Source organism: Cololabis saira, chromosome 16 (assembly GCF_033807715.1).
Source record: "Cololabis saira isolate AMF1-May2022 chromosome 16, fColSai1.1, whole genome shotgun sequence".
NCBI lineage: Eukaryota > Metazoa > Chordata > Actinopteri > Beloniformes > Belonidae > Cololabis > Cololabis saira.
In genome coordinates this window covers 8,248,014-8,274,668 of record NC_084602.1, presented here as the reverse complement: position 1 = coordinate 8,274,668, position 26,655 = coordinate 8,248,014, and the positions used below count along the sequence as shown (strand labels likewise).

Genomic DNA, 26,655 nt, shown 5'->3' with positions numbered 1-26,655 from the left:
TGAAAAAAAGATTAGGATTGTGTGATTTTTTTTCCTTTTTTACAACATGTTTTTATTATTACTACTAGTGGTAGTGTTATTTCCTTACGTCATATTTTATGGGTGTGAATGTGCTATTATATATATATATATATATATATATTAAGTTTATATAACTCGGGCTAGGTGCACCAACGGAAGTTACATCTGTTGCGTTCATGGCGCATCTCTCATTTTTTCCCCGTGTACACAGCACAAGAATCCACAGAAAAGAAAACGCTTGCATACGGTATATAGTGGCCAATGTTGTCTTTTATCCAGTTAAAACAAATATCCTAAAAAGTTTTAAGTAAATTGGTGGTGGTGAAAGCTGTAGAACTCCATATAAAAAAACTCTTTCCTCTGAGATTTTATTTTTCCATGGATGTGAACGCAGCACAGCTCTGAGCTATGGGAAGTATCTTCACTGTTTTTATGCAATCCACCATAAAAACATATTGACGACAGCAGATTTGTTTTACTTCAATCTCAGGCATCAACCAAAAAGTAAGTTGTTAATTTTCTCCTTTTTACTTATTTTAGTTGTAATGACGTGGCCAGCAGTTTTATGAGGCTAGCACTGATCCTGCAGGTATTTGATGCAGTTCCAGTGATTTCATACGTTTCATCTCGTAAAGGACAATAAACGTTTATAACTTGATCGTGTTTATATTAAGATGCTGAAAGATAACGTGCATGTTAAGTTGCATGTTAGGCATCATTAAGTGTTGGGAGAAGCTGGTATTACCAACTTTGACTACATAGAGCCACCCAGACATGTGATCTGCAGCTGGTTTGTTTGGAGGTCATTTCTTCACCTGACCCACTTTTGATCAACTTTCTTGGGACTTTCTCATTGAACAAAGTTGACAAAGCTTGAATTGCTGTTTTCAGATTTCCAGTGATGGGACTAGTCTAACAACTTTTGTATAATGTTTAAAAATACTCATGCAATTCCACATTTCAATAAGATTATTGTGCTGAGAGATTTAAAAGGTTTCTTCCCCTGACCGACTATACAAAGAGCTTATGAAATACAGGACTGTCTCAGGAAATTAGACTATTGTGATTTTCTGTAATGCAATTACAAAAACAAAAATGTTTCTGATCATGGATTACAGTTTAAGAAAACTCAAATATCCTATCTCAAAAAATTAGAATATTCTGGGAATCTTAAACTGTAAGCCATAATCAGCAATATTAAAATAATAAAAGGCTTGCAATATTTCAGTTGATTTGTAATGAATCCAGAATGTATGACATTTTTGTTTTTTTAATTGCATTACAGAAAATAAAGAACTTTATCACAATATTCTAATTTTCTGAGACAGTCCTGTATGTGTATATGTAAAACCATGCAATAATTTAGACAAATTCAAACAACGTTTCTTCTGAACCTCTGATGTCCTGACATCAGATTAGAAATAAGAGTATTGATTAGTTCTCTGAGATGCTTGAAGGCATCACCTGAACTCAACGATGATCAGGATGAGAACTTGATCTGATTTTGCCTAAGTCTCTCTGTTTGAATCCAGTGATCATGAATCAAACCTTTATACTGCCACAAAGGTTATGCAAGTTCTTAAACAATATTCTACTGAACCAGCAGATAAAAGAAATGTCAAGACTTCTGATAAAAGAGTAATACATGTTAAAGTGACATTCAAAGTTTCAAATCCCCATCACTGTATAACAAATGTTTTCCATATAAAGTCAATGATTAGTCCTTTTGTCTTTGAAACTGAGGTCACAGCAGTTGTACCAGTTAAACTGGAGTAAAGCAGGACAACGAGGAAGAGACACAAACACGGCGTCCCTCAGCGGCCCGTATACATGACAAACAGGAGACGTGGCGGCACACGACCCTGAGGCGGGTCTGTGTTTGATGGAGTCACCTTGGATATTTTTACGATTACAAAAACATGAAGGACTCCCAGTTAGTAAAGGTCAATGTGTAGCCACTAGACTACCACCCCCTGGGACTAAAATGAGGTACAGGGACCTGCTGGAAAATTCACTTCACTTTTTGTTTTGATGTATTACTATTGAATTAACTGCCACTTAAATACCCCTCAGTCATTTCCCTTACTTAGAAAACTTGAGTTTGAACAAAGCCAGAAAATACCAATGACATTTTCCATCATGTTTTGTGTAAGGAATGATTTGCCAGGGGGTCACTTTGAGGTCAGGGTAGTTGTGGCAACATTTTATTAAAGGGATGTTTGGCGTCTTGCCAGCCGTAGACGGCACTGACAGCGTTCTCAGGTTGGAGAATCAGGGTACCAGATCCTCTGAAAGTCACCGAGGAGGCAATCGTCACCATTTCTAAAAACGACTAAAACCTCAAGTTTCTCAGTGGTTCAAACGAACATGATACGGTCGATTTAACCTAACTGAGCTTTACATCCGTACTATTCCCTGCGACTGCTGTCTACAACACCAACTAGTTATTAGTACTTCACACAAACTCCAATAACCCCTTTAATCCCAACATTTAATGGTCTAAAATAAATGTAATTAAATACATTGATTAAGTATTAAAATAAATCCATAAATGGCTTTAATTTCATGTTAAAATGTCAAAAATTAAACAAATTTTACTTTGTAAGTTTATAATTCAATTCAATTCAATTTTATTCATAAAGCATCTATTACAACAGAAGTTGTCTCTAGGCGCTTTCCAGAGATCCCGAACATATAAAAATACATGAATAATAATCCAATAATTTCAGACATAATAGAATAATTGCACATGGCTATTTGTATTGTGCTGCATCTTTTTTTCTTATTCTTTTTTTTACTTACCTTTACATACTCTTAAGTTACATTTAATATACCAGATTTATACTAATTTTATTCAAGTAAAACTAGGACAGATTTGCCCACAACAAATTTGATGACAGTTTTCCAAAAGGTTTATAATCCTACACGGTTAAGTCACTGTGATAAGTTTTTTTTAAACATTTTTTAATAGGAAGGTTCCAGGATTTAAACTATCATGATCAGCATCGGTCAGAATCTGTATGAAGGAGACCATGAAAACTTGAATTCACCCTCAAGATATTTATTGCTGATATAGATGGTGGGGGGGGGGGGCGCTCGGTGGTGCAGTGGGTTAAGCAGCGGCTCATATACTGAGGCTACAGTCCTCCTCCTGCAGCGGTCGCAGGTTCGAGTCCCGGCCTGCGCACCTTTGCTGCGTGTCTTCCCCGTTCTCTCTCTCTACCCCTTTCCAGTCTGCATTCAATAAAGGGCCACTAGAGCCCAAAAAAATCTTTAAAAAGAAGAAAAAAAAAAAAAAAAAGAAGTGCATGGGGGGTCACATGGGCCGTATCTAGAAGAAAGAATCCAAGATTAAATGATCAGGGAGAATGATGCTCATGTCTTAAAAAGGGAAACATTTCAACAAAACTAAGGATAAATTCTGGCACAAAATAAACTTCTTACCAATTCTGCCACCCGTGTAGAAGTGAAAGTCTGAATGACGTGAGGGATGTGTTTAAATAGGACTGGAGTGCATGGGTGAAATAAAAGCGTTAGAAGGAAAATAAACTGTAAGAAGTCTGGTGATGGAAAAGGAAGTTAGAAATAAGGCAGAATTAGTGAATCTTTAGAACAAACATGCCAATCAGTTAGGGCTGGGCGATTTTGGACAAAAATAAAATCCCAATTTTTTTCTCTGAAAACCCGATTTTCAATTTCGATTTCGATTTTTTTGGTAAAACTACAAAAGTCAATCGAATAAATTGTTTCAAATATTTTATCTTTATTTTTAAAGAAAAATAGCAAACAAATTTCCCCATTGGGAATGAAGTGCAATTGAAAGATACTGTAAATCCTCCTTGAGTTTAGTAAAGTGACAACATTTACAATTTTCTTGACCAAACAAAGATGACAAAGATGCAAAAAAGGAAAATCGATTTTCCGATTTTCCTTTTTTTAACATTGTCTTGATTAACAAATCCGATTTAGATTTAAAATCGATTAATCGCACAGCCCTACAATCAGTCATGACACTTTGTTTCTTTGCTGCATGTACTGTAAACGTACTGATTACTTTATGTGAGTGTTCTTTAGAGATACAGGGACCGTCATCAGGTTGGTCTTTCAAAACACTTGTGAATGATTCTGTATTGTACGAGTTTTACAAGATCTCTGATTTTCACTTTATTTTCCTTTTGAAAGCGGAGTCATGGCGACCTTTCAGATCAGGAGGTACCAGGACGAGGACGCTGAGAGCGCGAGGGAGATATTCACCCTGGGCATGAATGAACACTTGCCTTCGTCCTTCATGCACATCCTGAAGCAGCCGCTGACCCAGATGGTGCTCATGGTCACGTTCTGTGCTCTCATGACCAGCTCCAAGTCCTTCCTGCTCCCCATCCTGGCGGTCACCCTGCTCCTGGCCGGGGCCCGGCAGATCGTCGTCTACATATTCAGCAGTTACATAAACGACTCCATGAAGACTGACCTCAAAGACATCGGCGAGGCCTACCTGAAGCAGAAGGACTCGTGTTTCTGGGTTGCTGAGAGCGATGGCCGCGTGGTGGGCACGGTGGCGTGTCTCCCTGCTGAGAAAGCACCCGGGTGCCTGGAGCTGAAGCGCATGTCGGTGCGCCGCAGCCACCGCGGGCTGGGCATCGCTAAAGCTCTGTGTCGGACGGTGGCAGAGTTCACCCGGGACAGGGGCTACGCTGCCGTCATCCTCTACACCTCCATGGTTGCAACAGACGGGCAGAGACTGTACGAGCACATGGGTTACCAGAAGATACGAGAGTTTCATATACCTGAGTTTTTTGCCAAAATCATCAACTTCACACTGATTGAGTACAGACTGGACGTACAGCCAGATGGAGAAAGTGACTGAAACTCACATGAATGTTGTACAACAATGTTAGTTCCATCCATATACAGGACTGTCTCAGAAAATTAGAATATTGTGATAAAGTCCTTTATTTCCTGTAATGCAAAAATGTCATGCATTCTGGATTCATTACAAATCAACTGAAATATTGCAAGCCTTTTATTATTTTAATATTGCTGATCATACAGTTTAAGAAAACTCAAATATCCTATCTCAAAAAATTTGAATATTCTGGGAATCTTAATCTTAAGCTGTAAGCCATAATCAGCAATATTAAAATAATAAAAGGCTTGCAATATTTCAGTTGATTTGTAATGAATCCAGAATGTATGACATTTTTGTTTTTTTAATTGCATTACAGAAAATAATAAAGAATAAAATAAAGAACTTTATCACAATATTCTAATTTTCTGAGACAGTCCTGTATCTGTTTTCTCCTTGCATTATCTCAGCATGAATTCTACCTGAAGCAGGACCAGTCTTATTTCATATTTTCACCACTATATTTTTTTTCTACTCAGTGTTTATGCTCTTTTTTCAAAATGTCGATCTGCATTTCAACAGAGATGCTATATAACAATAAAATAAAATGTGAAGTCAGTAAATATCCTACTCTTTTGTCATGTATTGGATTAGTTTAAATAAATCCGCTGGAGAGAGAACATTAGTGATTCTAAAGTCTTCTACGGTTTTTTGGTTCGTTGTTAAATCCACTGAAGCAGTTTTAAAGTAAACAAATCTGAAGGAATAGACCATCAAAAAAAGCTCCTGTTGCGTTTTGTTACTTTTTTTAGGATTCAAAATAAAGAATGAAATATTGAATGCTTACCTTGTGTTCTAACATCTGATGGATTACATAAAATGCAAGGAAATCTGACGTATAATCAGTATTCGAGTTGAGGGGGGATGAGGGGGGATGGCATACCCCCTTTCCTTATGTCATTTCATCAATGAATGTGGTTTTACTGCTATTTCAACATTTAGAGTCATCACCAGAAAAACAACTTATTTGACAATTTTCATCTGTTTCAAGTAAATTTTCACTTGAAATAAGTAGGAAAATCTGCCAGTGGGACAAGATTTATCTTCTCATTACAAGCAAAGAAATCTTGTTCCACTGGCAGATTTTTCTACTTATTTCAAGTGAAAATCTACTTGAAACAGGTGAAAATTGTTGTTTTTTCCAGTGATGAGTCTTGTTTTAAGTGTAATGAGATTTTTTTTTACTGAAATGAGACATTTTAACTAGAAATAAGACAAATATTCTTGTTAAGATTTTGTGTTTTTGCAGTGATCCATTTTACTTATCCTGTGAAGGACAGAGTCATATTGATAAGTTCAGAAAACAGTTTTTTATTGTTGTGTTTTGATGTATTTGATGTAAGCCCAGTGGATATTTAAAGCTTACAGAAGGCTGCATTTAACTGCTGCTATGTCATTCCTGCAGTATTTCTGCAGGTGTTTTGGTCAGTGCTATTATTTGTAATATATTACATTATTTGTAATCAGCACAAATTATCTGTCCCCATATGATAAAATCCACCATCCCCCCTGATTTTCTTTTACAACTCGAGTACTGCGTATAATGAAGTTTTATTTTAATTATGATTATTATGATATTATTATTATATTATGATAATTGAGGTCCCAGTTGCGGTGAATGCAGCCATTCAGTGACGTGTACAGACCATGGTACAGACCATGGTACAGACGTACAGACGCGTCCTTGAGAAGGAAGTGAAACATGCTGCATTCAGGGCGACTCGGACCTTTCCATTTATTTACAAACGCAGAACTGGGAAAACAGATTTTCCTCCATTTTCTCCATTATTATTATTATTATTTAAAACACATTGAAACCCTCTAATAGCTGGTATACAACATAGCCACGGTGAAGGACAAGTAGCATATTGAGATAAATACTGTAACGGAGTCTCTTTTCCCCAGCGGCATCTTTCTTCCGAGGGGCCTTGAAGGCAGCGCGGGCTCGCATGGACACAACAATGACACTGGCTGAATGAACGGAGTTTACCTGCAGGAGACTTTGATTTCTTTGGTCTTCCGTCTTAATTATTACCCAAAAGTAAGTCAATGTGTCTTGTTTGTTCCTCCACGGAGTGTCCAAGTGACGACACTGTAAATCCGCAGTAGCTAAATAAGGGAAGTACTGATGCTAGCAGCTCTGAGCTAATGTGGTTGTTTCGACTAAAGTTAAGGATCAAAGTGTGTATTTATCTTTAAACCTTGACTAATTACGTGTCTCTTTGTGTCATTTCACACAGTAGTCTCACAGATTTGTATTGTTAATTTAAACCGTTCAGACTGACCCTTGGTGTACAAGGAAACGGTTTGGGGGTTTGTTGTTGTCAGAGATTTATTTTATTTTATTATCTGGTTCATTAGAAACCTCAGTTTAACCTTCAGCAGACAAAAAACTTGAGGTATGAATAACATGTTGCTGATTTACTGTCTCTATTGATGTCAGTCAAATGAAAATAATGGATTCGTCTGCTGGCTAATCTAAAAACTCAAATATCACAACACTGCACTGATTGTGTAAAAGCTGTTTTCCATTGTAAGTTTACTCTGTAAAAATACCCAGAGGTGGGTAGAGTAGCCAAAGATTGTACTCAAGTAAAAGTACTGTTACTTCAGAATAATATGACTCAAGTAGAAGTAAAAAGTAGTCATCCAAATAATTACTTGAGTAAAAGTAAAAAAATAACTTGGTGAAAAAACTACTCAAGTACTGAGTAACTGTTGAGTAACGTCTGATTTATTTTTTTAACACAACCATTCAAACAGACAAAAGTACAAAATAATCATCTTCAGGCAAATTAAATCAATAAAATAATAACAAATTAAAATTAATAAAAAATAGCTTAAATTAAAACAATCTTAAAGTAAATTCAAGTACTTTAATAAATGATAAAATAAATAAAATAACAGAATAAAAAAATAAATTAAGCACAAGTAGCACAAAATTTCAAGCCTTTGTACTTTTCTTTTTTAACCAGGCAGAACTAGAACAAGCCCATGAACTCATAGAAACTCTGTGTGTGTTTGAGTATGTGTAAATGTGACAAAACATGCAAAAACAAACATTTTTCCCAAAGAATCACTCAGTGATGTCATGAGATTGACGCGTACGTGGATAAAAGGGATAAAAGAAAAGTAACGGCTCAATGTAGCCTAAGTACAGTTTCTTCTTCACGAATCTACTCAGGTAAAAGTAAAAAGTATAGTGATTGAAAACTACTCTTAAAACTACAACATTTCCCAAAGCTTACTCAAGTAAATGTAACATAGTAAATGTAACTCGTTACTACCCACCTCTGTAAATACCTGGCATGCATCTAAAACACCTGTAAATGACCATGTGTTGCAGATTTCCTGGGTTCTCGGCAGCAGTGAGTCATGGCCAACATCCAGATCAGGAGGTACCAGGGAGAGGACGCTGAGAGCGTGAAGGAGGTGTTCACCCTGGGGATGAGCGAGCACGTCCCGTCCTCCTTCGTGCACATCCTGAAGCAGCCGCTGACCCAGATGGTGCTCATGGTCACGTTCTGTGCTCTCATGACCAGCTCCAAGTCCTTCCTGCTCCCCATCCTGGCCGTCACCCTGCTCCTGGCCGGAGCCCGGCAGATGGTCGTCTACATGTTCAACAGTTACATCGACACGTCCCTCCGGAGGGACCTGGACGACATCGGCGAGGCCTATCTGAAGCAGAAGGACTCGTGTTTCTGGGTTGCTGAGAGCGATGGCCGCGTGGTGGGCACGGTGGCGTGTCTCCCTGCTGAGAAAGCACCCGGGTGCCTGGAGCTGAAGCGCATGTCGGTGCGCCGCAGCCACCGCGGCCTGGGCATCGCTAAAGCTCTGTGTCGGACGGTGGCAGAGTTCACCCGGGACAGGGGCTACGCTGCCGTCGTCCTCTACACCTCCGTGGTCCAGACTGATGCTCAGAGACTTTACGAGCACATGGGCTACCAGAAGATACGAGAGTTTGTTATCCCTGAGCTTGTGGCCAAAATCATGAACTTCACATTGTTCGAGTACAGGTTGGATTTACAGCCAGGTGGAGAAAGAGACTGACACTGAGAAAGAAAAAGAAAATCCTCAATAACAGCTCAGTTTTCCAGCATGCGTTTAACTTGAGGTAAATGGAACTCAGGACAAATCAGGGCACAGCTTCGTTTAATACACACGCATTTCTGGAGCAGACTTGATTTATCTTGTTGTAAACACATATCAATCATGCTCTTCTGTTTTTGTTGTTTTAAGATGTTTCTATGAGTTGTTTAGGCTGCCTTTTCATTAGTTATGAGTTTATTTAAAGATTATGTTGATTGAATAGCCTGAAAGTAATTTTCTAATTTAATTTTAGTAAAGAAAAATCAATTTAAATGTCTGTGAAATAAATCTAAAGATTATTAGCTCTAATAATTTTATAGTGTTCAATAACATCTCACTCAATCTTGATATAGCCATATGCTGAAACATATTGGGAGTTGACCACCCTTCCTGTTGTGCTCTCTGATGGGTTGAATAAATGTAATCGGTTCATCAGCACATCAGAATCACTGGCAGAGCAATCGCTAGTCTCATGTTACGACAGATATTAATACTAAATGCACTCATTTAGTAGAGTTGTAACCTTGATTAGCAAAGTGCTTTACATTGTTTACATCTATCTTATCCACATTTCAGCACTTTTTATTGCACATGTTCTTTTTGTACTTAGTGCTTTGTTTAACACACTGATGATCACACCAGGGCCATTATGTTTTTATCAGTTATTATCAATGCAGGGCAGGGCATTGAGTGAAACACTGAACATACTACTAATGAAGTTTTTTTAATGTGTTAAGTAGGGAAATAAAAACATAATTTATACTGCGAGCATTAAGATTATGATGGTACATCCATAGTCCCCCATTTGTTTGGATCTGATGATTACTGAACTGATGAGTGAGCTATAATTCTGAGGGGGGGAAAGATCCAGCGGTAAATCACATCCGTCTTGTATGTATCTTTGAGTAAATGAAGCTGTTATAAGCAACTTTCATATAAAATCTGTGATTCAAATCAGGATACGATGGTCTTTAATGTCATAGTGAACAGGTGTGATGAAGTATGAATTTATTTTGCAGCTGGGTGGAAAGATGGAAAGGTGAACCCCCAGATACACACACAGTCCTCCAATGGGTTTCTAGCAAAAATCAAGTGTTTGCTGTTTATGAGAGACATGGAGTAAAGTAAACCGTTATTATTTTAATTAAGTTGATATGAAACCTGTGAATTCACCCACAAACACAAGCCTTCTATTAGTCCATGGGCCAGAGTCCAAAATTTCACTTGTCAGCACCACTCAAGGTGACCAAACGTACTTATGATTTTTGAAAAGATCCATGTCTGTAGATGATATTCTGGTATGATAACCTTCCTGAGTGGCAGCTGGATCATAGTTATCAGCTCATGAAGTTACCACCCCTTCAGAAAATTACATTTCAGATGCTGCTGCATATCCTGGTTTAGACTCATGTACAGGATATCTGTCAATATTTCTAAAATATTGTCTTTGGTATCATTTTAAATGGGACCTTTTAAGTATTCATTCAAGCTAAGATGTGAATCTTTCGGACCAACATAGAGGTCACTGCAGCCCCTTACACTATAAACAACACACATTTTTAAACAATCTTCACCTAAATTATATACTATCCTTTAGCCCTGTGTCAACTAGGAACAACAGAGACACAAAATACAAAAACTGGAATACTCACAGGATCATAAGGATTCAGGAAATGTATAATATACCCCTACTATATTGTTGTAACCGGTCATTGTGAGCCTTAAACTAGAAGAGCATCATTAGGCTCCTATGAAACTATAACAGCTACTAGGCTGATGTCACAAACTGGACTTTATCATGCAAATACACGACATAAAGGACACCACAATGAGATAAGGAACCAGCTTAGTTTTATAAACAACATTAGAACACAAAATAACTGGAATACTCACAGGACCATAAGGATTCAAGAAATGTATTATACACGCAATTTAGAATCCTCAATTAACCTGAAGGGGGTGGTAACTTCATGAGCTGATAACTATGATCCAGCTGCCACTCAGGAAGGTTATCTTACCAAAATATCATCTACAGACATGGATCTTTTCAAAAATCATAAGTAAGTTTGGTCACCTTGAGTGGTGCTGATCTGGTCTGGCCCATGGACTATATGTGCTGGTGGGCCCCTGGGCCCCTGGTGTGGTGGTCTGGGTGTGTGGTGGTCTCTGGTCAGGCATCTGCGCGGGCAGCCCTGACCGGGGTCCGCTCAGACCTCCACGGACGGATGTTCCCATCAGCTGAACGAAGCTCTTCTGACGAAATCAGGTGAGATTTCACGACGGTCGTCCTTAGGATGGATCTGTAACTTAATGTCACACACAAATTCGTGTTAAAATTTAGATATTTCCTGTAATAAACCTGACGAGGAGGTGTTTTGTGTGTGAAGCTACAGTAGCTGAAGCCTGAATTATGGTTTTGCGTTAAATCGACGCAGTGCCTACGCCGTAGGGTACGCGGCAACGCGCACCGTATGGGGCGCGTTGCCGCGTAACTTACGGCGTAGCCTCTGCGTTGGTTTAACGCGGAACCATAAATCAGCCTTGCCTCACCAGCAGGTGCTCAGGTTTCACTGACAGCAGCAACTAACGGGGTGAAACGTGGGGCGTTAAATCCTCACAAAAACATCAAAATACAGGATTATTTCTTATCAAATGGACCAGTTCTGAAAAACCAAATCTCTGCAGTATTGAATAAGCTTCTGTTGGTGATTATAGCACCTCTATGCAGCGTGTGTAACAAGGATAAACTACCCAAATACGACGATTAAGCCTTATCCTTCATGCTTTAATTCTTAATCCTGATTATTATCCATAAATTAATGTCGATTTGTACATGTGTCGGGAGAGAATGACATGTCGGTCTGCAGCCACACCCATGCTGTGATTGATCACGATTCCCATCAGAAGACACTGGAAAAAACAAGCAACATTGTCGTGATTTGTGATTATTTTCCTTATGTTTCATTCAGCTGCTTAATTGCGCCTTAAACTTGTTAAATTAATTATTCTGGAAACCGACGCACAGAATTTCAATGTTCACTGGGGTTTAAACACACTAGATGGCAGCAAATGCCACATGTATTGTTTCTATTACACATTTACAACTATGGACATTGGATTAATATAATATAAAAACAATATTCTTTGCTTCGTGTTGACTTTGTTTTAATGTCACACCGGATACTGGTGGGTTTCAAGATCTGGCCTTATGTTTAATACATGAGCTTCTTGTCTTGTATGGATTATGCTGATGAAATCACTCTGAATATCATTAGTACATGTAAGGGAGCGGAAACCCTTGTTTAACCAAACAGTTATCAAAAATAGAGAAGAGAATTCAGAAAAAGGAATAAAAAAAAAAAGAAAATCATTAAATTTCCAATCAGATTTTATTTATTTTTTCCAGTAAAGGTGACATTTTTTTTTAGTTTGTTTGTGACCAGCAGTTAGAAACCCTTTTAATGACTATATGTATATTTGTATATGCGCTATATGGAATTGGAAATAAATGAATGAGAAAATGAAATGTAATGATATGTGATTGGTTCGGGACGCTCGGAGGGTAAAATAATGACACATTCAGTAAACATTTAGCACTTATTGAGAGGGTTGGGGAGAAAATGGACTAAGGACTTTCTGTGGAAATTGTGGTGGGATTGATGCTACTCCTTGTTGCTTACGGCCTTAAAGTCTGACATGAATACAAAATCTGACGTATAACAGAGAAGCTGCTAATGAGTGGATTTGTGAGTGCCAGTGAAAGGTTTCTACTGCACGACCTGATGTGGATTATTCTACCTGAAGCATTTATAAATGGACCTCAAGTTTGTCTCATACTACCATTCTTTAGTAACAAACTTTAACTCCTGATGAAATGTCTTTTCCACTGAGACAAGCAGAAGGCATTGCTCCACACACCTGCACAGTTTTGATTTTGGAGTGAAAAATGTCTTAAAATGGGCAAATTCAGATCCAGCTGATTAACTTTCTCTCATTGGAAGCCCTTCCAATGAGGAAGCCCTCATTGGAAGCCCTTCAGCAAAACAAAAAACAAAAAACTTTCTTGCCTTATAATAGGACAGATTTTCCTTCACTTTGATGAAACATTGAGAACCATTGAGTGACAACTCTGGGCTCCAGATCAGGGTGGGGAACCCCGCATGTTTCCCTGATACAAATGACTGTCATTAACAGACTTGTACAGACCTTGATGACAAGCGGATAATGATACATTCATTTGAATCAGGTGTGTTGAAACATGCAGGACTGCGGTCCTCAGGGACCAGGGTTCCCCACCCCTCAAGGACCAGGGTTCCCCACCCCTCAGGGACCAGGGTTCCCCAACCCTCAGGGACCAGGGTTCCCCACCCCTCAGGGACCAGGGTTCCCCACCCCTTAGGGACCAGGGTTCCCCATCCCTCAGGGACCAGGGTTCCCCATCCCTCAGGGACCAGGGTTCCCCAACCCTCAGGGACCAGGGTTCCCCACCCCTCAGGGACCAGGGTTCCCCACCCCTTAGGGACCAGGGTTCCCCACCCTACAAGGACCAGGGTTCCCCACCCCTCAGGGACCAGGGTTCCCCATCCCTCAGGGACCAGGGTTCCCCACCCTACAAGGACCAGGGTTCCCCATCCCTCAGGGACCAGGGTTCCCCACCCCTCAGGGACCAGGGTTCCCCATCCCTCAGAGACCAGGGTTCCCCATCCCTCAGGGACCAGGGTTCCCCATCCCTCAGGGACCAGGGTTCCCCACCCTACAAGGACCAGGGTTCCCCATCCCTCAGGGACCAGGGTTCCCCATCCCTCAGGGACCAGGGTTCCCCACCCCTCAGGGACCAGGGTTCCCCACCCCTCAGGGACCAGGGTTCCCCACCCCTCAGGGACCAGGGTTCCCCATCCATCAGGGACCAGGGTTCCCCATCCCTCAGGGACCAGGGTTCCTCACCCCTCAAGGACCAGGGTTCCCCATCCATCAGGGACCAGGGTTCCCCATCCCTCAGGGACCAGGGTTCCTCACCCTACAAGGACCAGGGTTCCTCACCCCTCAAGGACCAGGGTTCCCCATCCCTCAGGGACCAGGGTCCAAATCACAAGCGATCTCCTCCCAGCTATAATTTTTAAGCTGCGTGCCCTGGCGACATGATGTCATAGATACGGCTGCAGTTGGGAGACACTCACTCTGCCTCTCTTTAAAAGCTCCCACAATGTCTACAGTTGTTGTTGTTTCCATCTTCTTCTTCCTCCTCCTCCTGTTCCTCTGCATCTTCTACTCTGGTTTGTTCCTTTTGCTGGTCGCATGTTAGCTATACTGCTCAAAACTGCCCCCACGGTTTCCAGTGGTATTCCTCCGTTTGCTGTGTCAAGCGATGGATCCGCAAGGGCCCTGAAAATGGACCAAATTACACGCGTAAATGGCGGAGGGGACAGATGAAAGGGTATCCGTCTTTTGTGTATCCGTCTTCTGCCTATCCGTCTTGTGCGTCGAGCATGAATGAGCCTCAAAAGGAACTGGACACGGCCCCTGTGACGTCATCAGTAGGTTTTCTGAGGAGTGCTTTTGAAGGCTGTTTTTCTTTGTGACTGACTACCACGTTGCATATGGATGGAGCGTACAGGCCTGGGAAGCTGGCTGGAACACCCCCCCCCCCTTATTATTCCAGTCACAGTTAGCTATTTTAGCTTGTCTGACTTAGTTTATGCTGAACTATGTGGTAATTGATATAACTTTAGATGTAGTCTTATCAAATCAACACCCTCATTCCTAGTGTTGCTACTGAAATGACGTCTGAAACGATTGTTGCCAGAGCTGTAAGGAGGACTAGCAGAACTCCGCTAAGACCTGTGGTCGTCTTGCTGGGTTAAGCCTGAGTCATGGTTCTGCGTCAAATCGACGCCGTGCACACGCCGTCACCGTGACGCCGCCGTGAACCCTTCGGACTCCATTTCGCCGCGGTGCAGTACCCCCGTGACTGCTAATTCACGATCTTTTCCTGAATCGTTTATCCGACTTTTTCCGGTCACAGTGAATCAAAGAGATAAGGAAAACTATTGTGCAAAAAACCAAAACAAAATAAATCACACATACACGAATAAAAGCGCCCTGAAAGTTCACGACTGCTTCAAACCGGAAACCGGAAATGCGTTGCTTCCAAGTGAACCAATCACAGCCCTCTCGGTCTGCATGTGGTCTGCGTCGCCTAGGCGCGTAGTTACAATTTTCGGGAGGTGCACGTCAGTGACGGCATCAGTGACGGCGTGTGGTCTGCGTCGACGCAAACCACAAACCGTAGGCACGGCGTCGTTTTGACGCAGACCATAACTCAAGCTTTAGACCTGTTTCAGTCAGGCATCCCAGGATGATGAACTGTGGGTCCCAGCAGATGTCCACTGGAAAAGCCCTGAAATGATGTTCCTGAGCCGATCTACGCCAGAGTACCTGCAGAATTGTTGATGAATAATGGGATCTCCCATTCCAAATGTTGTTTCGGTGGCGACGCTCAGTTGGTAAAAGCTGCCTGCTCGTAGCTAAGATTTGTCCTCGGACCCTTCCAGGTCAACCCACAACCAGTGGTCTGTTAAGTCTTTATACACAACTCAGAAGTCAAGTTGCAAAAGTGATGACAGCTAGCCCCTGCCTGTGCCAGCCATCAATCAAAAGTCCATGTAAATGTGTTACTTTATGTCATTTTACCTGATGTGGTACAGAACAAATTAACCCCCTAGTACAGCTGTCATGGATGTGAACTCTAGCTATGAGACCAAATCCATGTCTTGAGTGAGGCGATAAATATGTTTTTTGCTGCAAAGGTGGATATTTTAACATGGTGGTCAATAAACCCTTTTTCAGCCTACGTCATATAATGTTGCATGCGCATTTTGGCAACGGAAGTGGTGTGGTTCTCCAGCAGTCGTGACTGAAAGAGGAGGTAGCAACTGGTTAACGTCAGTTACTCTATGCAAACGTCAGTTACGTCTATGCAAATGTCAGTTACGTCGCTGCAGACGTCATTTACTCCATGCAAACGTCAGTTACGTCACTGCAAACATCAGTTACATCTATGCAAACATCAGTTACATCTATGCAAACGTCAGTTACGTCACTGCAAACATCAGTTACGTCGCTGCAAACGTCAGTTACGTCACTGCAAACGTCAGTTACGTCACTGCAAACGTCAGTTACGTCTCTGCAAACGTCAGTTACGTCACTGCAAACGTCAGTTACGTCACTGCAAACGTCAGTTACGTCGCTGCAAACGTCAGTTACGTCACTGCAAACGTCAGTTACGTCTATGCAAACGTCAGTTACGTCACTGCAAACGTCAGTTACGTCACTGCAAACGTCAGTTACGTCACTGCAAACGTCAGTTACGTCTCTGCAAACGTCAGTTACGTCACTGCAAACGTCAGTTACGTCTCTGCAAATGTCAGTTACGTCTATGCAAACGTCAGTTACGTCACTGCAAACGTCAGTTACGTCACTGCAAACGTCAGTTACGTCACTGCAAACGTCAGTTACGTCACTGCAAACGTCAGTTACGTCTCTGCAAACGTCAGTTACGTCTCTGCAAACGTCAGTTACGTCTCTGCAAACGTCAGTTACGTCTATGCAAACGTCAGTTACAGCTATGCAAATGTCAGTTACGTCTATGCAGGCATTTACAAACTGTTCCCAGCATCACCATGTCTGGTTGTTGTGTATACGGTTGTACGAATCGCTATTCCCCCGGCGGACTAAAGTTTTAAAGGATTCTGACAGGATCACGACCATTTCAGAGCAACTGGTGGCGTCTGTGGCCGCAGGCGATGAAACGTGTGGAGTTCAACTCCCCTTAGGGGGTCAGCCTCCCAGTGGTCAGTCGAGGAACTGCAGTTTTTCTTAGTTGGCTTCAAAATGATAGTTGGAAGGTTGGTACTTTTTGTACAAATGCAATGATACAGAAGGACCTCAGGTTATCTTTACCAGCCCTTGCCACACTTTCACGTCAGTCAGATGACATTTTTGAGTGTCGTAGGAAGCTTAAGATAGTTGTTCATATTAGCATAGGTCTGTTGCACAAGTGTGTTCACATTAGCTGCCGTTTTGCTGCAAACACCAAACTCCTGAGACACAGGCCATTTTACTGTTAAGCAAATTTTTACACTCCTAACCTTCTACAGTTGTTTTAACTCTGCAATGTTTATTTAACATAAATTACTTTGCTAATTAATCTTCCTGATAAAGTACAGGACTGTCTCAGAAAATTAGAATATTGTGATAAAGTCCTTTATTTTCTGTAATGCAAAAATGTCATACATTCTGGATTCATTACAAATCAACTGAAATATTGCAAGCCTTTTATTATTTTAATATTGCTGATCATGGCTTACAGCTTAAGAAAACTCAAATATCCTATCTCAAAAAATTTGAATATTCTGGGAATCTTAATCTTAAACTGTAAGCCATAATCAGCAATATTACAATAATAAAAGGCTTGCAATATTTCAGTTGATTTGTAATGAATCCAGAATGTATGACATTTTTGTTTTTTTAATTGCATTACAGAAAATAAAGAACTTTATCACAATATTCTAATTTTCTGAGACAGTCCTGTAAACTTGTATTCAAAAATGTTATTGAGTCAAATAAACTGTAAATATATTTCAAGTATTAAATTAAATAATTTATCAGATGAAACTATAAAATACTTTTTACTGTTTCTTGCACCTTTGTTTTGTCTCATTAACTTTTTAATTTGTAAATAGTACAAGACATGAGAGAATGCAAGTAGGAACCTAACACTCAATATCGAGCTATAATTTCACATGACAAAGTCTCTAACTGAAATAGAAGAAACTGATTGTATTAAACAGGTTCATTGCTAACTGAATTCATTTTCTGCTGGCCTCACTTAAAGGGTTTTTCTGGCGTCATTGCATAATTGTGATTGACACTAACACAGCAGTCTCTTAGTTTATTGATCAGCAGTTGTATTTCCTTGTTGTTAAATCTTCTTTCATGCATGAAAAATCTGATGGTCTTATTTAAGATCGGCGTTCCTACTTTCCTTTACCTTGTTTTGTGGCGCTGATCTGTTCCTCCTTGACCAGCCAGACAGACTGAGGTGTTGACATTGTCGTAATGTTCCTCTGTGAAGTGGCAGCTCAGATCCCGGCGGTTGCTGCTCTGAACAGGCGCGACGCAGCAGCAGAGTTAGTCTGAGCCGATGATGACTCTGTCTTTTCCATTGTTCGTCTGCAAGGTGGATTTATGTGTCTGCTAGTCACCTTTGTCGCGTTCCCCCTGAGGGATGAAGACTCTGCCTCTTCCCTTCTTCCTGCAGAGTCTGAACAACACCCCCTTTTTGGTTCTGCCTTTGTCATTTGCATAAAAGGGTGCACGCAGACTGCAGGGGTTTGTGTTGTGTCCTTAAAGTCCGCATGACTCTGAAATCTAACCGTACATTGTTATATGCTCTGCTGTTTCCTGGCATGAAATGCTACATTCAGCCTGTGGTCAGAAAGGATGCCCAGACTGTAGCCGTGATCATAAAGAGCAGTTGGCTTCTCAGTTTATGGAGTTGATCTAAAACATTGTTTTACAGGGAAGATCACTTCCTCCCTTAAAAACATAATTCTCTTGTTCTGCTGATGAAATGTGTTCTTCAACATCTTTCATCCACCTCCAAAAGTCAAAGCTTTTGCAAAGAAATCCTGCAGTGTTTGCTTCCACCGCACAAAGAGGAGAACACAGAAAAAGGAGGACCGGCAGCTGAAAAGCTTCAGCCATTCAGTTACATGATAAAAGGGAGTTAATCCTGGCTCTGTGATGGACCACGATTTCAGGCTGGGGCCTCGTGAAATATCCGGGCTTTAGCCCACAAAGTGCAGCATTACAGAGCATCACCTGAGTCTTTTGTCGTGAACCACAATGAACAGCACCAAACTGGCTGAACTTGTTCAACTCCCACTGGCTAAAAATGGTTGAAATGTTCTTCCTGGTGCTAACACTAGTAGACCAAAGCAAGTGAAAGTTTCCTGTGCTCTGACAGAGACTGCACTGCAGGGAGAGAAAATATTTGATTTACTTCTTTTGCTGCACTGATGTCTCCTTAATGGAAGATTTTTGTTGACTTGCTAATCAAACATTCACTCTACTGATTATTTCCATCACATGCTGCATCGTAATGATTTTCCGTTAGGACGGAAAGTGCTCTTTGACCAGCCAAAGTGCAGCCCAAAACGACATCATCATCATCCCTAATTAGGACACAGTAGGAATGGGCGATATTTTACCGTTCACGATATACCGTCAAAAAAATTCCCCACGGTAAGAATCTGTCATCTCGCGGTAAAAACGATAAATTCCCGTTGATGACGTTTTTGTGTAACAAACATGGCGGAAGGCGGATCTGAGAGCGAGGAGCTCGTTGTTAAACGAGGCTCCAGCTCCGTTATCTGGAACTGGTTTGGATTTAAAAAGAGAGACGAGGAGCAAACATCATCTATTATATGCATAGTCTGCAAAAACAGAAGGAGATGGTTGTTACATTTTGATATAACGTTTGACTATTAGGAAAAAAAAATTGCATTAGTATCTAATTTGTGGCATGTTCCAACCACAGGTTAATTTGCACATTTTATTTATATTAGAAGAGGTCATCACTGATAGGATTTTATTTTCAGTGAACTTTTATTTATTTGTCCTGTTTCTTTATTTATCAAGTTGTATTTTTTTCTACTTTGTGATTTTATAAGCTAAGACAACTTGTTTTGGGGGCTCCAAAGACTGAATGTGGTGATAGATTTATAGTTAAAGGTGACCTATTATGGCATTTAATGTATATTTTAAACAGGCCTTGAATGTCTTAAAAACAATCTAAAGCTTGTTTTTTCTAAGGGATTCTAAGGGAAGGGGGGGGTATGATAATGAGGCTCTGTGCTGATTGGCTCCCTGAATGACGTGTAGCAAGGGAGGAGGATAAACCTGCTCCGCCAGAGCAGCCCGAGACTGTAAATTATCACAACACTGAATTTTCACAAATGGAAACTTTATTGTTAAAAAAATTAAATATGAGTTGTATATAAATTACATTTATGCACTATTTAAGCCGGATCTACCCGGCGGATGCTGAACGCTGGCCCCGGAGCCACGCCGGGCGCCCGGGAGCAGCGCTGCTGGAGCAGCGCGCATCACCGCAGCTTTAACCAGGGAATCTGACCGGTTCCGACCGGCCGGGACCGCAGGAACCGGCCTGGACTGGTAGCAGGGTCTCCCGGGGACCGACCAGCGGAATTTCAACCGGATCTGCCCGGCGGATTCTGCGCGACGGGCGCTGCAACCGCACGGCGGGCACACAGATCGGCTCCGGAGCGCATCCGCGGCGCATCTCCCGTTACCGGTGATCAAACCGACAGATTTCGCTGAAAATCTCGGAGAGTGAAGCTGGTCCAGCTTGGGATAGACCCCCGAGGACCCAGCTCCCAAACCACCCGGGAACCTGCATGATTTAACCTGGATCCGGATCCGGATCCGGTCCGACTGGCTGAAAGAAGCAGCGCTCCAGCAGCGGAGAGAGCTGGTTGTGGGCGTGGTTTCAGCAGCGGAGGCTGAACCTATGGAAATGAGCGCCTATGGTGACGTCACCATAGGCGCAGATTCAGAATGGCTCAAAAAAAGGTCACGTGACACTGGGGGACTCTGTCCGGCGGGGGTCAGAGACCCTGCAGAATTTCATGGTATTTTGTCTCCCCTGTGCTGGCAGGGTGAGGGGAGACCACTTTATATATGTTAAAACAAGAAAAAACGTGTTTTTCATAATAGGTCCCCTTTAAAAAGGTGGAGTTGAATTGGTATTTTTTTTAATCGTCATTTTTATCGTTATCGGGATAAATGCCAGAAATTATCGTGATACATTTTTTAGTCCATACCGCCCATCCCTAGGACACAGATGGGAAAAAGGAAGGGGTCTATTTTGAGAGGTGTAGTTGCAGGCTTTAGGACCCAGCGCCCGTGTGTGGGCCTGCCCCCCCCCCTGCAGGATCCGGAGCAGACACCAGCAACACCAGCAACGCAGTGCTGCCGCTCAGCTGATGTGCTCAGTGTGGCTGCCGTTTCCTCCCCCCTCACCTTCCCAGCGCGGCTGTCTGCCTCCGATCCCTTCACCCGAGGGCTGGACCGGCATCCTCTGCCCCATCTCAAACTTCCTACCAGGGGGGGGAGAAGCTCTCGGAGGCTGATCCTCAGCCGCCCGGAGGAGAGGCAGCAGAGTTTGGAGAGCTCTGGCTGTAGTGTGTTTGAGGAGGTGAAGGATGGTGTGATTCTTTGAAGAGGGAGAGACGTTTTGGCAGCATCACTGAGCCCCCCTCCACGTCCCTCTCCTCAGCCCCCTTCTGTCTGGGCGACGCTCTTCTAATAGCGCACTCCTTCAAGACAGACAGTCTGGAGGGTGCTCGAACACGAGGAGATATGTCACATACTCGGAGGAGCACATACACCCGGGTGAGTGTGTCCAGACATCCCACCTAGGCAGCTGAAGGGCCAGACTGTGGGGTTTAAAGTGGCCCCCGATCAGCGCATCATATTCTCTTTTTATTCCTGATTCGTTTGTTTCAGCGTGTCATCTGCTCTGGGCTGATTACTGCTCTCAATAGAAGGGGTTTTTCTAATCCATTTCAGCGGTGCATTCCTCGCCTCTTTGTTTGGCTCACATGCTCCTCTGAGCCAGATGCCTGACATGAGTGTTGTGATGTTACAGTTCAAACCTGACTCGACAACAACAACCACCTGCAAACTAGCGGATGATAAATGACAGACCGGGAGTCAATTAGCTCGTTGTTGGGCTTTTTGGTATCAGCAGATTTGAGACACACAATCCCCGAGTCCCAGAAGACTTCCTGTTTCCCATCCGTCTCTGAGTCAGCCCGCTTCCCTGTCTACAGGAGGGATGACATCAGTGCTTCACCTAACATTTCAGCTACATTTAAACTTTAAAGCTGCTCGTTTCTGCCTTCAGTTATCATCATCATCTAGTAATGAAGCTCTTTTATTGTGGGGGCAACTGAAACATCTGGATGTGAACATTTTGGCAGTGTATTTCTGAAAATTGGAAACCATAATAAGGATGACAATCGGGAGTTTTGGTATCACAATATTTTAAGCTACATTGCAGAAACAGAGCGTGACTGTTTTAAAAGTCTTACACAATTACAGTGAGTGTTGTAAGAGAAACGTGGCACTAAATAATTCAGCGCACCGTCCTCAGGTCGTCTGCCTCCAGCACGTGCCACGCCGGTCGGGACGTTGGCTGAACAACACACAGTACTTTATCACACATTAAAGCCTGGCCTGCAATGGAGCTTTTGATTCTGATACTCATTTTAAAATCATAATATTCCAACCTTTGTTATGTTCGGTATAATTTCTAACAGCAGTAAGAAAAATCACAATTAGGTTGTTACAAGTTTAACATGAACAAGGTTTCTGACTGTGAGCCACCGTTTGCTCAAATGTAATGTGTCCCCTATCGTGCTGTGGAGTTTTTACTGTAAACAGTGGAGTTGTAGCTGCTCTGCTGCAGAAAGTGATGAGACGATTGCTGCGTGACCTCATGCTTCATGCCTTTTTTGCTTTGTTTCACAAAAAACTGATACTTATAGCCAATTATATCTGATAGCTACTGCTCCATAGGTCCATAGGTTAAATACAATCATGTGATATAGACAGCTGATTGTCTGACACTGCCTTGTGTGTGCATTAACCCGATATTCTGATGTTTTCATGCACCTTTTGCATGCATGTGGTCACCCACCAGGGACAGATGAGGAAGATGTCATAGTTGCACTTAAGGTTCCTCACAAGTAGCATTTTCATTTGCTTCTATGTTCATGCATATTTCTGCTCAAGTGAACACATTGCTGGTGCAGAACTACAAATGTGAAAGCTCAAATTGATGCCCGGTTTACACAGACACAGACTGGTATGAAGGTGTTTTTAATTTAAGTTTTAGCTTAATGAGAAGAGATTTCCTTGTAACATGACGACTCGAGCAACAAATAGTGGAAACTTTAGCACTAACAAAGAATTATGGCATGCTTTGTTGCAACGTTCTTACAATGACATACAGGACTGTCTCAGAGAATTAGAATATTGTGATAAAGTTCTTTATTTTCTGTAATGCAATTAAAAAAACAAAAATGTCATACATTCTGGATTCATTACAAATCAACTGAAATATTGCAAGCCTTTTATTATTTTAATATTGCTGATTATGGTTTACAGTTTAAGATTACGATTCCCAGAATATTCTAATTTTTTGAGATAGGATATTTGAGTTTTCTTAAACTGTAAGCCATGATCAGCAATATTAAAATAATAAAAGACTCACAATATTTCAGTTGATTTGTAATGAATCCAGAATGTATGACATTTTTGTTTTTGTAATTGCATTACAGAAAATCACAATATTCTAATTTTCTGAGACATTCCTGTATGTAAAAGGGCTAATTGTCTGTCTCTGCATTTGTTTAAGCTACTTGGGTAGCCATGCTTGGGCAGCACGGTTGATTGGTGGGTTCCTGGCTGGAACAGTGGGGACAGACTCCAGCAGACCCTGAAAAGGACGAAGATAATGAGTTGCTTGATGGATGATCTATGTATAGTTTAAGCGTACTTGATTTTGCTTGTTCAAAGCTGCCCAAAAAGCAGTCTTTGTTGTTGTTTAGTCTAGAAATGCTTGTCTCCCTGCAATGATCTCCAAGGCCAGGATTAGGATTCACCGGGATAATGCTGTCATTACAGCCTCCTCAATGCCACCACCCTCGTAAATGTCAGGTCGTACCATCATTACATTGTCTATGTTGACCTGGGCATGGACACGAGCTCTGGACTCGCCCGGTGCTGTCTGACAAAAGGGCTGGCAACAGATCCCTCGGGACCAATGGGCTGCTGGAAGATTTTTCCCATGTATCCCATTGGTGGTCATTCAATCTGAGAGATGAAGAGCTTCAGATCCAGGTTGAAGCCTGGGGCTGGTGCTTCTCAAACAGCCCCTGTTTACGATTTTGCGATTTTGCCGCATCGTGGGTGTTTTCCTGCTCAGCTATCAGAAACATCTGTTGCTTTGGAGGTGCGTCCTTGATTTCTAACAGTAATGTCTAGTTGGTGGTAGCAGTAAAAGTTATATCTTCTCGAATGCCAGGACATAGTCTCCCGGCTGAACTTTGTATTGTAACGGAATAATCAACCTTCACTTTACCTGCCGCTGACAAGTTGTCTATGGTTTTAATGTGAAGGTTCACGTGTATGCTGATATACAGGACTGTCTCAGAAAATTAGAATATTGTGATAAAGTCCTTTATTTTTTGTAATGCAAAAACGTCATACATTCTGGATTCATTACAAATCAACTGAAATATTGCAAGCCTTTTATTATTTTAATATTGCTAATCATGGCTTACAGTTTAAGAAAACTCAAATATCCTATCTCAAAAAAATAGAATATTCTGGGAATCTTAATCTTAAACTGTAAACCATAATCAGCAATATTAAAATAATAAAAGGCTTGCAATATTTCAGTTGATTTGTAATGAATCCAGAATGTATGACATTTTTGTTTTTTTTTAATTGCATTACAGAAAATAAAGAACTTTATCACAATATTCTAATTTTCTGAGACAGTCCTGTATCTGTTAACCAGTAAATAACACGAGATGCCTGCAGATGAGGCACGTACACAAGGAGCATAGTGAGCAAAGATAAGTTGTGTTTTCAGCAGAAAACAATTAGAATAAATAAGAGCCCTTTAATGAAGTGTCGAGTCATCCTATAAAATTCAAAAAGAAGCCAGTTGCCAAGAGCAACAAGACTGACAGACCTGTTATTGATTTAGAGACGGACCCTCATGTTGCTGCTGTCTTTGTTTCTGTGTTTAAGTGTTAAACTCCAACACAGATGGTGTATGTTTACGGTAAACTTGGCGGAGGCAGATCAGTTTCCCTCACAGAGTAACATCTCTTTCTCCCTGCGCTGTTCTGCTGAGTCACCATCAGTTCTAGGTCATCACTCTGTAAATTATGCAGAATTATTAGATTAGAAAATACTGCAGTAAATGTGTGCATTTTCTTCTCCATACTTCGCATCTGCGTTATGAAGTTTAAGCTCAGTTTTGGCATAAATTAAAGCACAAATCTGGCAGAAAGAGCGCCTCCGTCTAAGAAAGCAACTGGCTTTTAGAAAGTGCAGTTTCAGCACAAGGCCTCTGTTTCAGTTTATGTGTATCATCCTGTAACGCTCAGTGGGTCAAACAAAATGACTTTTCCCCCCCGCTGTCCTTCAGAACCAAGCTGTGCATTGATGTGGTCCCATTAAGAGGTTTAAATTCAGTGTAGATTACTCACAAACCTGAAATACTGTTTAGATGCTTGAATTAGAGCTTTCATTTTGATGTGGCCGAGATGAGCTTTGGTCTTTAAACAGATTCCAGCATCACTTTCACTCTACTGTTGATTTTTAGACAACACTGTATCTCAGGATCATTTATATAAACGGAGGTAGATACCACTCATGTTTAAAATCATTTTGAGCTTGCACTTGCATATCAGGGTAGAAATGTTTGGGGAAAATTCTCCCAAATGTTCAAAAAAACAAACCAAAAAAAGATCTGTTTTTATCTCAAAAATGTAAATTTCTTAAATGTTTGGAATACCATTGCTTGTGCAGAGCTTGTTTCCTGGCTAATGTTTAAAAGTTAGTGTGGCTCACTGTGAGCACATCTTAAAAGATGATTGCTATTATGAAACAAAGGCTTAACAGTCACTCAAATGGGGGCTCGGGGGAAAAAGCTGCTTGCAAGTCTGTTGGTCTGATTGACCAGTATCATTTTCCAGAGGGAAGAGAGAAGAGGGGGAAACAGGGAGTGTCCAGGGTGTGAGAAAAACCCTTGTTATGTCCACTAGCCCTAGATGCAAAGAGGAATTGGGACACCACTACCCTCACGGGAACGCGCAAAATTTAGGGGTAGGGCTGAAAAGTAGGGCTAGGGGGGGATTGGAACTGGCCCTAAGACAGGTGGGAACGACAGCCTGCTGTAGCTGGAGGTTGAACATGGTTGTGGAGACCTCTGCTAGTTGGACGGCGCAGGTCTGAAGTATCTGTCCGGGGATGCCATGCGGGGCATGTGTCTGGTCGCTTCAACCTTGTGAAGTGTGGCTCTGACCTGGTGTGGCAGCAGTTGTAGCAGATTTCCATCCACCCGTGTTGCAGGAAGGATGTCCGGGTTCCTGCTGTGACGGTCGAAGCGGGTGGAAAACCGGTTCAGTGTATCTGGGAGGACGCTGTCTGTGGGGATGGTAGCTGTGTTGTTTTTGTAGTCAGTGAGTGTTTTAATGCCCTGCCACATGCTCCTGGAGTTGTTATTTTTAAAGTGGGCCTCGATCCACTGCTGGTATATGAGGTTATATAGTAAAGTTTAATTTACTATTGTCGTTGTGTAGATACTACATAGTTTAAGTCTTCCTCTTGTCAACTAGTGATAGCAGTTAAAACCTGTTTTCATCTTCTACCATCTCTGCTGTGCGCCAATATAGTCTTATATTAATTATTTATGATAGATAAGAGCACAGTTAGTTAGAAATGGTGACAGACCATTTACAAAATCCTTACCCAAA

The 26,655-nt window shown here is 41.5% G+C and overlaps 3 protein-coding genes across 11 annotated transcripts in view; all 3 read left to right on the top strand.

Annotated features, from left to right (window-relative positions):
• The first annotated feature begins 316 nt into the window (after positions 1–316).
• LOC133462399 (N-acetyltransferase 8-like) lies at positions 317–5,110 on the top strand. Its single transcript, XM_061743625.1, has 2 exons — positions 317–525; positions 4,204–5,110. The coding sequence occupies exon 2, from the start codon at positions 4,211–4,213 to the stop codon at positions 4,883–4,885; it is 675 nt and encodes a 224-aa protein (XP_061599609.1). The 5' UTR covers positions 317–525; positions 4,204–4,210; the 3' UTR covers positions 4,886–5,110.
• Positions 5,111–6,841: 1,731 nt separating this feature from the next.
• LOC133462069 (probable N-acetyltransferase CML1) lies at positions 6,842–9,982 on the top strand. The gene is made up of 2 exons (XM_061743185.1): positions 6,842–6,965; positions 8,271–9,982. Exon 2 carries the CDS (start codon positions 8,300–8,302, stop codon positions 8,972–8,974), a length of 675 nt encoding a protein of 224 aa, XP_061599169.1. The 5' UTR covers positions 6,842–6,965; positions 8,271–8,299; the 3' UTR covers positions 8,975–9,982.
• A 1,209-nt stretch (positions 9,983–11,191) lies between these two features.
• The window catches only part of dctn1b (dynactin 1b), a 69,078-nt gene continuing 53,614 nt past the window's right edge, over positions 11,192–26,655 (top strand). For 8 of the 9 annotated variants that reach the window (XM_061744437.1, XM_061744434.1, XM_061744432.1 and 5 more), the window contains exon 1: positions 21,078–21,490. In XM_061744437.1, the coding sequence (XP_061600421.1) occupies positions 21,458–21,490 (33 nt within the window). In that variant the 5' untranslated portion in view covers positions 21,078–21,457. Of the gene's footprint in view, positions 11,280–21,077; positions 21,491–26,655 lie in introns of those variants that run through there. The other variant, XM_061744436.1, reaches the window with a different exon arrangement.